The sequence below is a fragment of the Anarrhichthys ocellatus genome, unplaced genomic scaffold (assembly GCF_004355925.1).
Source record: "Anarrhichthys ocellatus isolate YVR2014 unplaced genomic scaffold, GSC_Weel_1.0 scaffold92, whole genome shotgun sequence".
NCBI classification, from domain to species: domain Eukaryota; kingdom Metazoa; phylum Chordata; class Actinopteri; order Perciformes; family Anarhichadidae; genus Anarrhichthys; species Anarrhichthys ocellatus.
In genome coordinates this window covers 1,029,136-1,040,963 of record NW_022280122.1, presented here as the reverse complement: position 1 = coordinate 1,040,963, position 11,828 = coordinate 1,029,136, and the positions used below count along the sequence as shown (strand labels likewise).

The 11,828-nt window shown below is 41.5% G+C and overlaps 1 protein-coding gene across 17 annotated transcripts in view; it reads left to right on the top strand.

Moving 5' to 3' along the window:
• Nucleotides 1-11,828, top strand: part of plekha6 (pleckstrin homology domain containing, family A member 6) — a 67,815-nt gene that overhangs the window by 44,831 nt on the left and 11,156 nt on the right. For 13 of the 17 annotated variants that reach the window (XM_031875625.1, XM_031875629.1, XM_031875619.1 and 10 more), the window contains 6 exons: nt 84-570; nt 3,229-3,315; nt 4,227-4,280; nt 10,110-10,181; nt 10,766-10,846; nt 11,583-11,732. In XM_031875625.1, the coding sequence (XP_031731485.1) occupies nt 84-570; nt 3,229-3,315; nt 4,227-4,280; nt 10,110-10,181; nt 10,766-10,846; nt 11,583-11,732 (931 nt within the window). The remainder of the gene's footprint in view (nt 1-83; nt 571-3,228; nt 3,316-4,226; nt 4,281-10,109; nt 10,182-10,765; nt 10,847-11,582; nt 11,733-11,828) is intronic. The other 4 variants (XM_031875616.1, XM_031875618.1, XM_031875624.1 and 1 more) reach the window with 4 other exon arrangements.

Sequence of the window (11,828 nt, the reverse complement as noted above, 5' to 3'; positions counted from 1 at the left end):
TGTGTGTATATATATATATAATTTTATTTTTTTTTATTATTCACTGCCGCTGGTTTAATACCCTCTATTTTCATGACTTCCAGCCCATCTTGTTACTACCCAGTGAACCGCGGGTTATCGGGTGACTGCTATGGCTACCCAGGTGGCCCCACGTATGTGGAAGAGTACCCCCTGTACCCACCAGGGGTGCGACCTGACAGTATCTGCTCTGTCTCTGGTGTGGGGGCATACGATCGACGCTGGACTGTCGACGAGAAGCGTCACTCACTGAGAGACCGACCCCATCAGCTGTATGAACCTCCAATGCCCAGGGACCAATGGGGCCCAACGTACTATGGTGGAATGGAAACATCCATGAGACGTCTGTCCATCCAACCACGCTCCAGGTCTGTGCCCAGGTCACCATCGTCATCATCAGGAGGACCCTACTCACCGGTGCCACCCAACTTTGCCTCGCCGGCTCGATCCCCATCTGTCCGCTTTGATCGGTTTCCAGGGAGGATAAGGGACGACGTGATCTATGCTGATCCATCCGTCTACAGCCTGAGGAGATCCCTCAGCTCACCAAAGGTAAAACGATGAGCATTTGTGTTTATAGAATTACAACAACAGACTACAACACAAAAACAGACTACAACTCCCTTATTCAGAGTTTTTGTTCTAAAATGTGTGACACTTAGGGGATCAGAATTTCAGGGGAAAAAGCTTTTTTCCTATGTTTTCACTGATAATTATACTGAATGTAGGTTTTGATTTTCGGAAAGTAAATTAAATGAAATGTGTCAACGATGCTTAAATTAAAACAGACCTAAAAAGACATAAATAACCATTTGGTGTGCAAAAAGATTTTGTCTGCAAAATGAAATAAAGAATGAGATTAATGTTTAGTTTTCATATTCATGTTTTTACTCACACAGGCTCTCCCCTCTTCTGGGTAATACTCTCCTCCTATCACAAGAACGCATTCACCTACTCAAAGTTAGCTTTTGCATAGTCGACCAATCAGGAAATGCCTACCCTATTACATGCGAACCCCACAGTATTAAAGGCATCACAACCCGCTGTCTACTTTACTTTTTCTCTTCATCGAACAGCAATTTCCCACGGTTAAAATCGCAGCTTCAAGAATCTAGTCAGTGCCTGTCATGTCCCGGCCTCATTGCTGTGACAGATCTTCACAATACCTGCTTCGAGCGCCTCAGGGCAGACCACGCAGAGAGCAGTGTTCAGCCTGTCCAGCCTGCCCGGTCCCTGCTGAGACACCAGCTCTGTCTGCATAGGATGATGATGTAAGGTGGTAGATTACCAATAACTGCAAATGTTTATTAGGCCTCTCTGCAAGAGAAGGCCAACCAACCTTATCATACGGGAAACAATAGTGAGAATAATATATATAGATAACACTTTAGAATAACTACACGCTATGAAGCATTAGTTAAGAATGAGTAAACACTTAATTCATCATTTATAAAGCATTGTTCCTACATTAACACTCATTAGTATGCAATTCATAACAACGGTTATAAATGTTTTATTCTTGATTAATAAGCTCGTCTACCAAGTGTTTCGTGATTGTGTTTTCATACATTATAAATGATGGATTCCCCATTTGTAAATGAAGTATTATATATTTTACAAACCAATTATTGAGTTGTAGATGATTCATAACATAATTTATAAAGTGTTAGTAAATGATTAAGAACTTATTTAGATGTACATTATTCATGCATTTATATATATAATGATTTAGATATGCACTAATGGTTAGGGACTATGTTAATATATGCTTTATAAACACATATTAATACTGCAATTCATGATTAATTCAGGTAGTTACTAGTCGTTAGTAAAGTATTTTGCATGACCTCATCTAAAGTGAGGACTATCTATGCCTTATAAAGCATTTATAAATGACATTGTGCCTCAAAACCCAGCAAAGTATCAGTTATCTTCTCAACAGAAAAGGCAAATAGACACAACACAAAGTGATCAAGAACATATCAATATGTATTACAAGATGCAAACAATGTACTCGTAAATACATACCTCTCAGGCATTGTAAACAATTCATGTAAAAAAACAAACAAAGAGATTCTCCTTCAGGAGAACATGGCTGGATATAAAACGTTCACATTCACTGCACTCATTTGAACAGATAAATGGTCATCTAACATTGTCGTTATCATTTAACAGCTAGTTAGCCAACTGTCTTCTGGATCGCTCTATTTACAATGGAGGTGACACCGTGGCGTGCGCCGTCTAAGGACCTCTAGTTAGTGACTTGCCAGCTGGAAGGCTATCTATATACTCATCCTCCATAATGTGTACGTTCCAGCAAACTAAGAAACATGCTGATGGGCATTGGAGGACCGTCAGCAGTCATTCTTTCTTGCCCGGGTCCGCGCGCCTTTTCAACTAAAGTCGGCGATTTCCATAGCGTAAGTGCACTTCCGTATCAGTTCCTGAGCGAAACGTTCGTCCCACGTTGATGACGTATTAAACGGGCTTTTCCTTTGTCCCACATTGATAACGTATTGAAAGCGGGATTTCTCATTTCGCGGTTGCAAACAATGAGCAGATTCGCCACCTGCCATCGGGACATGCAACTGAAGAAAAGTTGCGAACAGTGGAGATCAATATGCTTGGTTAAAATGAATAGTTAAATAAGTAAATGTAAACTAATATGCAAAGCTCCTGGCTAGCTCTAGTTGTACATTTACAAATGTTTTGTATCCAGCCATGTTCTCCTGAAGGAGAATCTGTTTAGGTTTTTTACATGAAGAAATGTCTGAGAGGTAACTTATGTATTTAACATTACATTGTTTGCATCTTGTAATAAATATTGATATGTTCTTGATCACTTTGTGTTGTGTCTATTTGCCTTTTCTGTTGAGAAGATAACTGAGACTTTTGTGGGTTTTGAGGCACTGATGGCCTTTCAATGTCATTTTATAGACGAGCTTATTAATCAAGAATAAAACATTTATAACTGTTGTTATAAATTGCATACTAATGAGTGTTAATTTAGGAACAATGCTTTATAAATGATTAATTAAGTGTTTACTCATACTTAACTAATGCTTCATAGCGTGTAGTTATTATAAAGTGTTTCCTATATATATATGCTGTAACCATATATATCTTATGCCACTCTAACAACTTTAATTCATTCTTGCCTCCATTCCTCCCTTTCTTCTTTCTTTTCCTTGCCTTCCCTCCCTCCTTCAGTATGACTACCCTGGTGACAGGAGGTCCTTAAACCAAGGATTATACCACTACAACTACCCTGTATCCCCTTCCATCCACAATAAAATGGTATGTGCCGCTAATGTCCTGTAAATATCCTTCTACTGGATTAGATGCATAGTCATACACAGTCCTGGGTGGTAGGCACAGTCTACAGTAATTATGGCACTTAATGCAGTGGTATGTGTAGCTTTTCTTTGGTCTTTATTCTGCACATCTGTCCTCTGTATACATGTACTAACCATGTACTCATCACTCTCTGGACCTTTTCTATCCTCTACCCCTCTCTGCTGTCCTATCTCTAACACGGTACTGGGACCGCTCTTGTGTGCATATGTGCATGAGTCTGCTTGTGTGTAAATTTACATATAAGATAAGAGAAAGATGACTTAATGGCAGACAGAATCAACCACCCTGGGCTCCACCAATGTCCCTCATGATCAATGGAATGTAAGGCTTCCAAGCAATCCCATGAAGTTCTGTAAGCATCAAGCCGCTTGATTAAAGATGAAATGTGACAGCATATATAACGTTGCATGTTCAATTATGCTGGGGTAAAACAACATTGTCATTTCTTTCCACATTCAACAGAAATTTCATACGTAGATCACAAAACACCAACAAATCCATCTCGATGACAACTGATCAAACTCCAATCTGCTGAGCAAGATTTAGTAAGACTGATGGAGCCCAAGAAAAATTTAGCAACGACAACTTGAGATTCGATTATTTATTTTTTAGTAAATAAAACCCAAGAACACTGAAATGAATTGGTTTTAGTCAAAGATTGGAATCCATTTAATTCTGTTTACAGTGTTGCAGTTAATCATTGCCCAGGAGCTGTGAACCTTCAGTGTGATTGACAAATCGGTTGTGGAGTTTTGCTTTGCTTTGCCACTGTCTCCTCGCAAGCCTTCTATCTGTACAGTATATGTCTGTGTGATTTTCATGTGTGTTGCTGTTACTGCTGCTTGGCTCAGGAGGATATATTAGATCTTCAGCTCCAGCGCAACCTGGATTACTTAGACCAACAGGTAAGAAGATGAGCAAACATTATTATTTGCAATTACATATTTCAAATGCTATGTTTCCTAGTCAATGTTGACATTGACAGTGTCTGAGGTTCCTTCCCTACAGTCTCATTTCCTATTTTTTTTTCTTTCCTTAAAAATATCGTTCCTGTAAAGTACCTTTAAAAAAACATCATTAGCTTACCCCAACACAGTTTCGGTATTGTTACAGTCACCCAGTTACACAAGCTTGTTGTCAGGTCTCTATAATCTGACCTGAATCTTCAGGTGCTCGAGGAAAGCTGCCTAATTGGCATGGTTACCCGAATGGTGGAGCGCTCATCCTCAACAGCAAAGCTCTGTGTACAAGTAATCGAGGAGAGAGCACCACCACAGAAAGGCAGGCTTCAGCCAGCAGCACTTCACCACAGCTGCTTCTCTCATGGCTTAAGCCCTAACTAGTAATTCCATTTTCTAGCTGGACTGTCTTTTGAATTGCTTTTTTGACTTTGGAACTAATTAGGGAACTTCTAAGCAAGTGTTGGCTAGTCCATTATCGTCCAATTTAGTACCGTGCAAAGTTCTGTATAGACACCTACCCAAGCCTGCCTCTCTTTTCTTGTTTGCATGTGGCCCATACTGTCACTCACAGTCAAACACATTTATGATGATATTCTTCTCTATTATTCCATCAGAAGCTCACATCATACTTTTTGCTTCTGCTTGGCTGTAAGGTTCTGTGACGGTCTTGGTGACAAAAATGTCTTCATCTGCCCACGTCTGCAACAGTCTTGGACTTTTTTTTTCTCGATATCCATATCTCATGACTGTGTGGACTGTGCAGAATACACGTGTGAACAGGTCCACCAACACATACTCTCAATGTGCAATCAATGGAACTGTTTACATGTCTGAATGTGTCCATTGTGGAGTATTGAAAGGCCTCAAAGGCCCTGACATGCTTGTAGAGTCAATGCATACCATCTCTGCCATCATATGTTTGTAAAGTTTGTGTCATATGAACCCTCTCTGATACTTCAGCTTCACTAGTACTGTTTATCATGGACAATACTTTTCCCAAAGTGTTTCATCTCAGGTAGCACTTCATAGTAATCCTTCTGAGGACTGATAGACCCTAAACTCAATCTTCTCAAACCTAAACCTTATATTGGCCATACACTAATCTGGGCAAAAAATTACTTTCATCTGTAACAAAAAGGCATTAAAAATATGACAATTTTTTCATTCAATGACAATCTATTGTCAAAGCTGCCGCATTGGCGCTTGTGAAAACTATACTTAGTCTTTGAGTTAGGAGCCTTGGTAGGCTTACATTACATTACATTACAGTCATTTAGCAGATGCTTTTATTTAAGGTGACTTTCAATAAGTGTATTCAACATGGTATTCAAGAGAACTACTAGTCACCAGATGTCATAAGTGCATCTCCTTTTTTAAACGAGCATCTAAGAGCATAAACCAGAGCGAAAGTACAGAAACAAACTAATATGAATACAATAAATGCTAAGTGGAAGGCTCAGGGTAATACTTCTTGAAGAGGTGAATTTTCAGCCTGCGCCAAAAGATGGGCAGCGACTCTGCTGTCCTGACGTCAGTGAGGAGTTTATTCCACCACTGTGGGGCCAGGACAGAAAAAAAGCCGTGACCGGGTCGATCGGCCGCAGGGACCTCTCAATGACGGGGCAACCAATCGCCCCGAGGCAGCAGAGCGAAGTGGTCGGGTGGGGGTATAGGGCTTAGAGATAGGAAGGAGCTGGTCCTTTCACTGCCCTGTAGGCTAGCACCAAAGTCTTAAACTGGATGCAAGCTCTTACAGGGAGCCAGTGTAGAGAACGGAGAAGGGAAGTTGTGTGGGAGAACTTGGGGCGATTGAACACCAGGCGAGTTGCAGCTTTCTGGACAAGCTTCTGATGGCCGACGCCGGGGCACCGGCAAGTAGTGAGTGTGCAGTAGTCCAGGCAGGAGATGACAAGAGCCTGGATTAGCAACAGGGAGAGTGCAGAGCCTAAGACGCCCATCCCCTTGAGGGTGGAGAGGAGGATCTGGTGGTTCACCGTGTCAAACGCCGCAGACAGGTCCAGGAGAATCAGGACAGAGGAGAGAGGGTTCGCTCTGTCACCGCAAGGAGGGCTGTCTCAGTCGAGTGACCCACTTTGAACCCGGACTGGTTGGAGTCCAAGAGGCTGTTCTGGTGGAGATAGGAAGACAGTTGGTAAAAGACAGCACGGTCAAGTGTTTTGGAGAGAAAGGGTAGAAGAGAAACCGGTCTGAAGTTCTTGACATCACAGGGGTCAAGTGATGGTTTATTCAGAAGGGGGGTGACTCTGGCAGTCTTGAAAGCTGTGGGAAAGCATCCTGAAACAAGAGATGTGTTGATGAGGTGGGTGAGGAAAGGAAGGAGTTCAGTTGCAATAGACTGAAGAAGAGGGGAGGGGATCGGGTCAGGGGAGCACGTGGTGGGGCGGTTAGATGTAACAAGGTTGAGGACCTCGTTGGGGGAGAGGGGAGCAAGATAGGGTAAGCTGGGGCATGGAGAGGGGAGGGAGACCTGAGGGGGAAGAGCTGGAGAGGGTAGAGAGGGAGAGGGTGGACAGGGAGAGGGGGGCTGAGAGAAGGAGGATCTGATATTGTTTACCTTCTTGTCAAAGAAGAGGTTCTAACTTATCAGTCTGGATGTTGAAGTCGCCGAGCAGGATGAGTGCGGAGCCATCGTCATGGAAGTGCGAGACTAATGTGTCAAGCTCCTCCAGAAACTCACCCATACACAACAGCAATGGTGAGCTTGACTGGATAAGTGACAGTCACAGCATGAAATTCGAAAGAGGACGGGGAGAACTGTGGAACAGAGACAAGAGAGTATTTCCATTTTGGAGAAATTAGCAGGCCAGTACCACCACCCCACCTCGCAGCTCTGGGAGTGTGAGAGAAAGAGTACACATCTGACAGAGCTGCGGGTGTGGTAGTGTTTTCTGGTGTGATCCAGGTCTCAGTTAGGCTACAACCATACTACTCCGTTTATATGTGGAAGCAGAGTTGTCAAATAGAAATGATCTCCGTCCACACGGGCGTTTCAGCATCATTTTCGAATTGATCTGCATCCACACGGCAACCTTCGAAGACGGACAGCACGTGACCATTAATGTACACTGGGCATGCGCGTGACGGTGTAAACAGGAAGTAGATTGGTTGCTGAGTTTTAAAAAAATACGAGAGTAATAAAGTAGTCTTTAATAATGAAAGGTTGTGTTTGATACTTAAGATCTTCCTCTAAAATATTCCTCTATAAACTCAAACAGACACAGTTCGTGGAAAGTTTTAGAAGTTTTATTTTTCAGACTTAGTTACAATGCTACGGGTCTTTCTCTCTCTCTCTCTCACATCAAATTTACTTTAAAATCAACACTTACACGTAAACGTTTACTAGATTATGGTCCATGAAAGCTTAGCAGATCGCTAACAGTAGATCCGTGAAATAAAGACCATGGAATCCGTAGAAGAGTTTCAAGACTTTAGTGTGAATCTTTCTTATTTGTAAAACTGTGGAAACAATATGAAATATGGCTTTACAAACTGTCCATATACACATACATGAATACAAAACAACAAGCCATCATGTAACATGTCTGACTAGCTAGCTTCTAAGCTAATTTTAACATTACCGCCAATGGAGAAATGTTAACCGCGATTAGCATTTAATACAGCTTCTGACGTCCGCTCCATTGGGCTGATGACGCCGCTGGTCACGCCACTCGCTAATCGCTCCAATAACAGCTGCTTCCTCCACAGAAATGCAGAATTTTACTACACAACAGCTGCTAGTACAGACAACAAAGCAAGCAACGCTTGAAATTCGTTATCCATGTTGAAATTAATTACTGGTAGGCAGTTTGTTTTCTTCCGGGTACGGGTCACGTGATAGTGAGTGTGACGAATCAGGGAAGGAGACGTCATGGCTGCTAACAGCCAATCCTGTAGCGAACACGGGTGTGGGCGTCATTTTTTCTAAACACATCAGTTTCCAACCGTCCACACTCAAACGCAACCCCAGAGTTTTCAAACACCTCCAACCTCGGGGGTGTTTTCAAACTCCTCCGTTTAGGGTGCTCCAAAACTCCGGCGTAGTGTGGCCGCTCAGTGTAAACGTAGCAAAACATATGTGTTTCCAAACGTAAGCACAGTAATGTGGACAGGGCCTTAGAGCAAGAAAGTTGAGGGAGAGCAAGGAAGAGTAGCCTGAGATGAACTCAGCTTTCGGCACTGCCGACTGGCAATTCCAAAGCCCCCCTGCCACCACTTGCTCGCCATGAGCTGAGAGAGTAGGATAGATGAGATTAGTGGGGTCACGGCACCTGGGAGTGACCTAATGTCTACGTGACCACCTGACAGAAATAGGATGCAAACACATGTTAGTCAATATAAACCGATTACTGACCCGCAAGTACACGCTCGAGAAGTCAGGCTTGAAAAAGTCGCCCTGTTGCCTTCGTAAATCACACCTACATTAGACAAGCAGAAACTCCCAAAGTACTAATACTGAAGCAGCCAAGGTACAGCTAATAACAACTTGTAAAAGCAAGAACAAAATACTTAGTCTATTCTAAGTGAATCAAGTAGTGCAGTATCCCTCTAGAAGCCAAATACACACTGGAGTGATACTTTCACTGGACTGACTATTTATATCCTTGAGATGTGCAAGCCAATTCCTGGCACTTAGCAGAGAAATTGACCAGGTGAGACTAAATCACACCTACCTTAGACAAGCAGAAACTCCCAAAGTACTAATACTGAAGCAGCCTAGGTACAGCTAATAACAACTAACTAGGCCATACAAGGTGTTTTCCGGAGGGAGGGTGAATGGCATGCATCATAGCTTCTTCCTGACTTTATCACACTGTTGTTTGTGTGTCTTTATTGACATGTTGAATCGTACACACTGAGTTAACAATGCATCATTTTGACGGGCTATCCTTAAAGGCAGTCTTGCATTTCTGTATATCTTTTGCTGCTAAACCCAAAACCTCACCTTACTGTGTAATTCTTGTTGACCCCTTCAAACAGTTAGCTAAGTTGTCGTCCATAAAAGTGTGTACAATCATTTTCCCATTCATCTTGTCATCCCTTCATCTTGTTGTGATGATTGGTTTCAGGCCTCAGTTTTCTGTCATAATACTGAAAGTTATACAACATGATGTTCCCTTAATCACATTCTTATTCAATCACAGTTCTTAGGAGGACACATTGTAAATGTTGACGTAACAGTTGTGTTCATGGTTCGGCAGAGGGTTGCTTGGTTGGCTTAGAGGAAACAACTTTCCCCTGAACTCTTTTCACTTATTTACACTCTCAAGATGTATCATGACATATTTCAGCATAGTTCTTCATTCTGGGACATGCACCAAAGAGATTCTGTGACATTTACAAATGCATTATCAGAATGCCAACATTTTGTTTAACTTAGGCTGAAGAACAACTCTATTGGGTTTTTCTGGCTCCATCTAACTGATGGCAGATATTACGTGCAGTATTTTTTGTGGAAACTTAATCACCTGCAATCTGCTTCAAAAAACATGAACACCGAGCCAGGAAAATAATCACTACAAGCTCATTTTTTAAAATAACAGTTTCTTCATTGGCAGAGAAATTATTTCTTTGTGAATAAGGAAATGTTGATCTTGGTGACTTTCTAAATAAATGAAGCTTTTATGTTCCTCAGAATTAGGAACTTACTGTAAACATTGAACTGTTGCTTTCCTCTCAATGGTATAGTTAGTGTCTATACTGTTTGATTGACTTTAATCATCCACACGATTTGTTCAATGTTTGCTCTCACAGGTGCCTCCTTTTCATGACGTGTACAGCAGAGAGTTACATCCTACACTCAAGCTCAATGAGATTGAAACCAGTGTAAGAGACACTACAATGCATGCAGATAGCAGACAAATAAGCACAGCCAAACTCTTATCCACATGACTAATTTTTTCAAATAAACTACATGGCCAAAAGTATGGCCCTGAGTATACAATAATATAAAATATAGGGTTCTTATAACTTTAGAACAACATGACATGGACATGACAATGCCCTTATACACAAAGCCATCTCCATAAACAAAAGGGTTTTCCCAGTTTCTGTGGAAGAACTTGTCTGGTCTGCCCAGATCCCTAAGCTTAACCCCATCCAACGCCTTAGGGATGGACTGGAAAGCTGACTGTGAGCCAGGCCTTATTGCCCAACATCAGTGTTCGACCTCACTAATTCTCTTGTGGCTGAAACCAGAAGAGTGGAGACTGTTACAGCAGCAGATTAAAAGTGACACATTCAGCTATCACATACAGGTTTAATGTCCTGGTGTCTATGTGCTTTGGGACTGATACTGTAAGCGTGTACTCACACAGATACATTTTTTTTACTCTTTATCTTCATTTTATGTTTTTTTACTGGATACAGCAAAATATATGTGGTAACCATCCGTTGTTGGTCTGACACAGAAACTCCTGGGTCGACTGTGTGAACAGAACCGAATTTGGAAAGACCATGAGGCTGTTGTCCACAGACTGCGGATGGAAAAGGTACATCATTTTTCACAGTATTTTACCACGTGTTTAAAGAATGTTTTAGATTGTAAAACTAACCAAATGTTCCAAAAACAACTATGAAGTCCTGTGCTTCTAATTATTTGTGAGGAAAGGAAACCCATCTTATCATATCTTACCATGTGTGAAGATATAGAAACACCTGACAGTTGAATTCAATACCACAGTTCAGCTAAGAACACAAATCATTTGTTCAGTTTTTATCAGGACTTACCTAATTGTTGAGGCTGCACTTTGTGGTGATGTTGTATGGGACTTCCTTACGTTGAAAGTTATTTATATTATTTTCTTTTTCACAGCCCAATTCAACAAGCCCACTTTCTACACAGCTTCGTAAATGACCAAAGAGTGGACTGTTTTATTGTATTCCTGTACATTGTAGGGCATTTTATTTATACATGCATACAGTAGCTTGTGGTAACATATGCCCACTCATTGTTTTATGTCAACATTCAAAATAAATGTACCTTTACACTTTCAATCCAGAAACCTTGAGTAACTGTGTTTAAATATAGCTCTCGTTATGTCCTAACATTACAAACTATAATAATAGAACCATGAGTAGCTCTTGTTTCATCGCAACTTGTTTAATAAACTAGAATATGTGTTCAGCTGAAATACTGCACCTGTTATTTAAATTTAGGGAAAAAGGCAGGAAAGACAATTTCCAATAAGCTCTTCCTTTCTTGCTCGCCTTGCTTGCTGTTTCCAGGACAGCCTTGAAGAAGCACTTGTGGCAACTCATCAGGAGATGGAGCTGTACCATAACCAACCTTTGGCCCTGGAAAAACTGCGGTTCAAAAAGGAAACTCTGCAGAACCAGCTCATCAACATCAGAGGGGAGCTCTCCCAGGCCTCTAGTGTAAGACACTGCAAAACATATTCAGGACCCAGGTAGTTGCAATGTTAAAAGATGACCATCTGTCATTATTTTTTGGGAAGAATGTGTGTGTGTGTG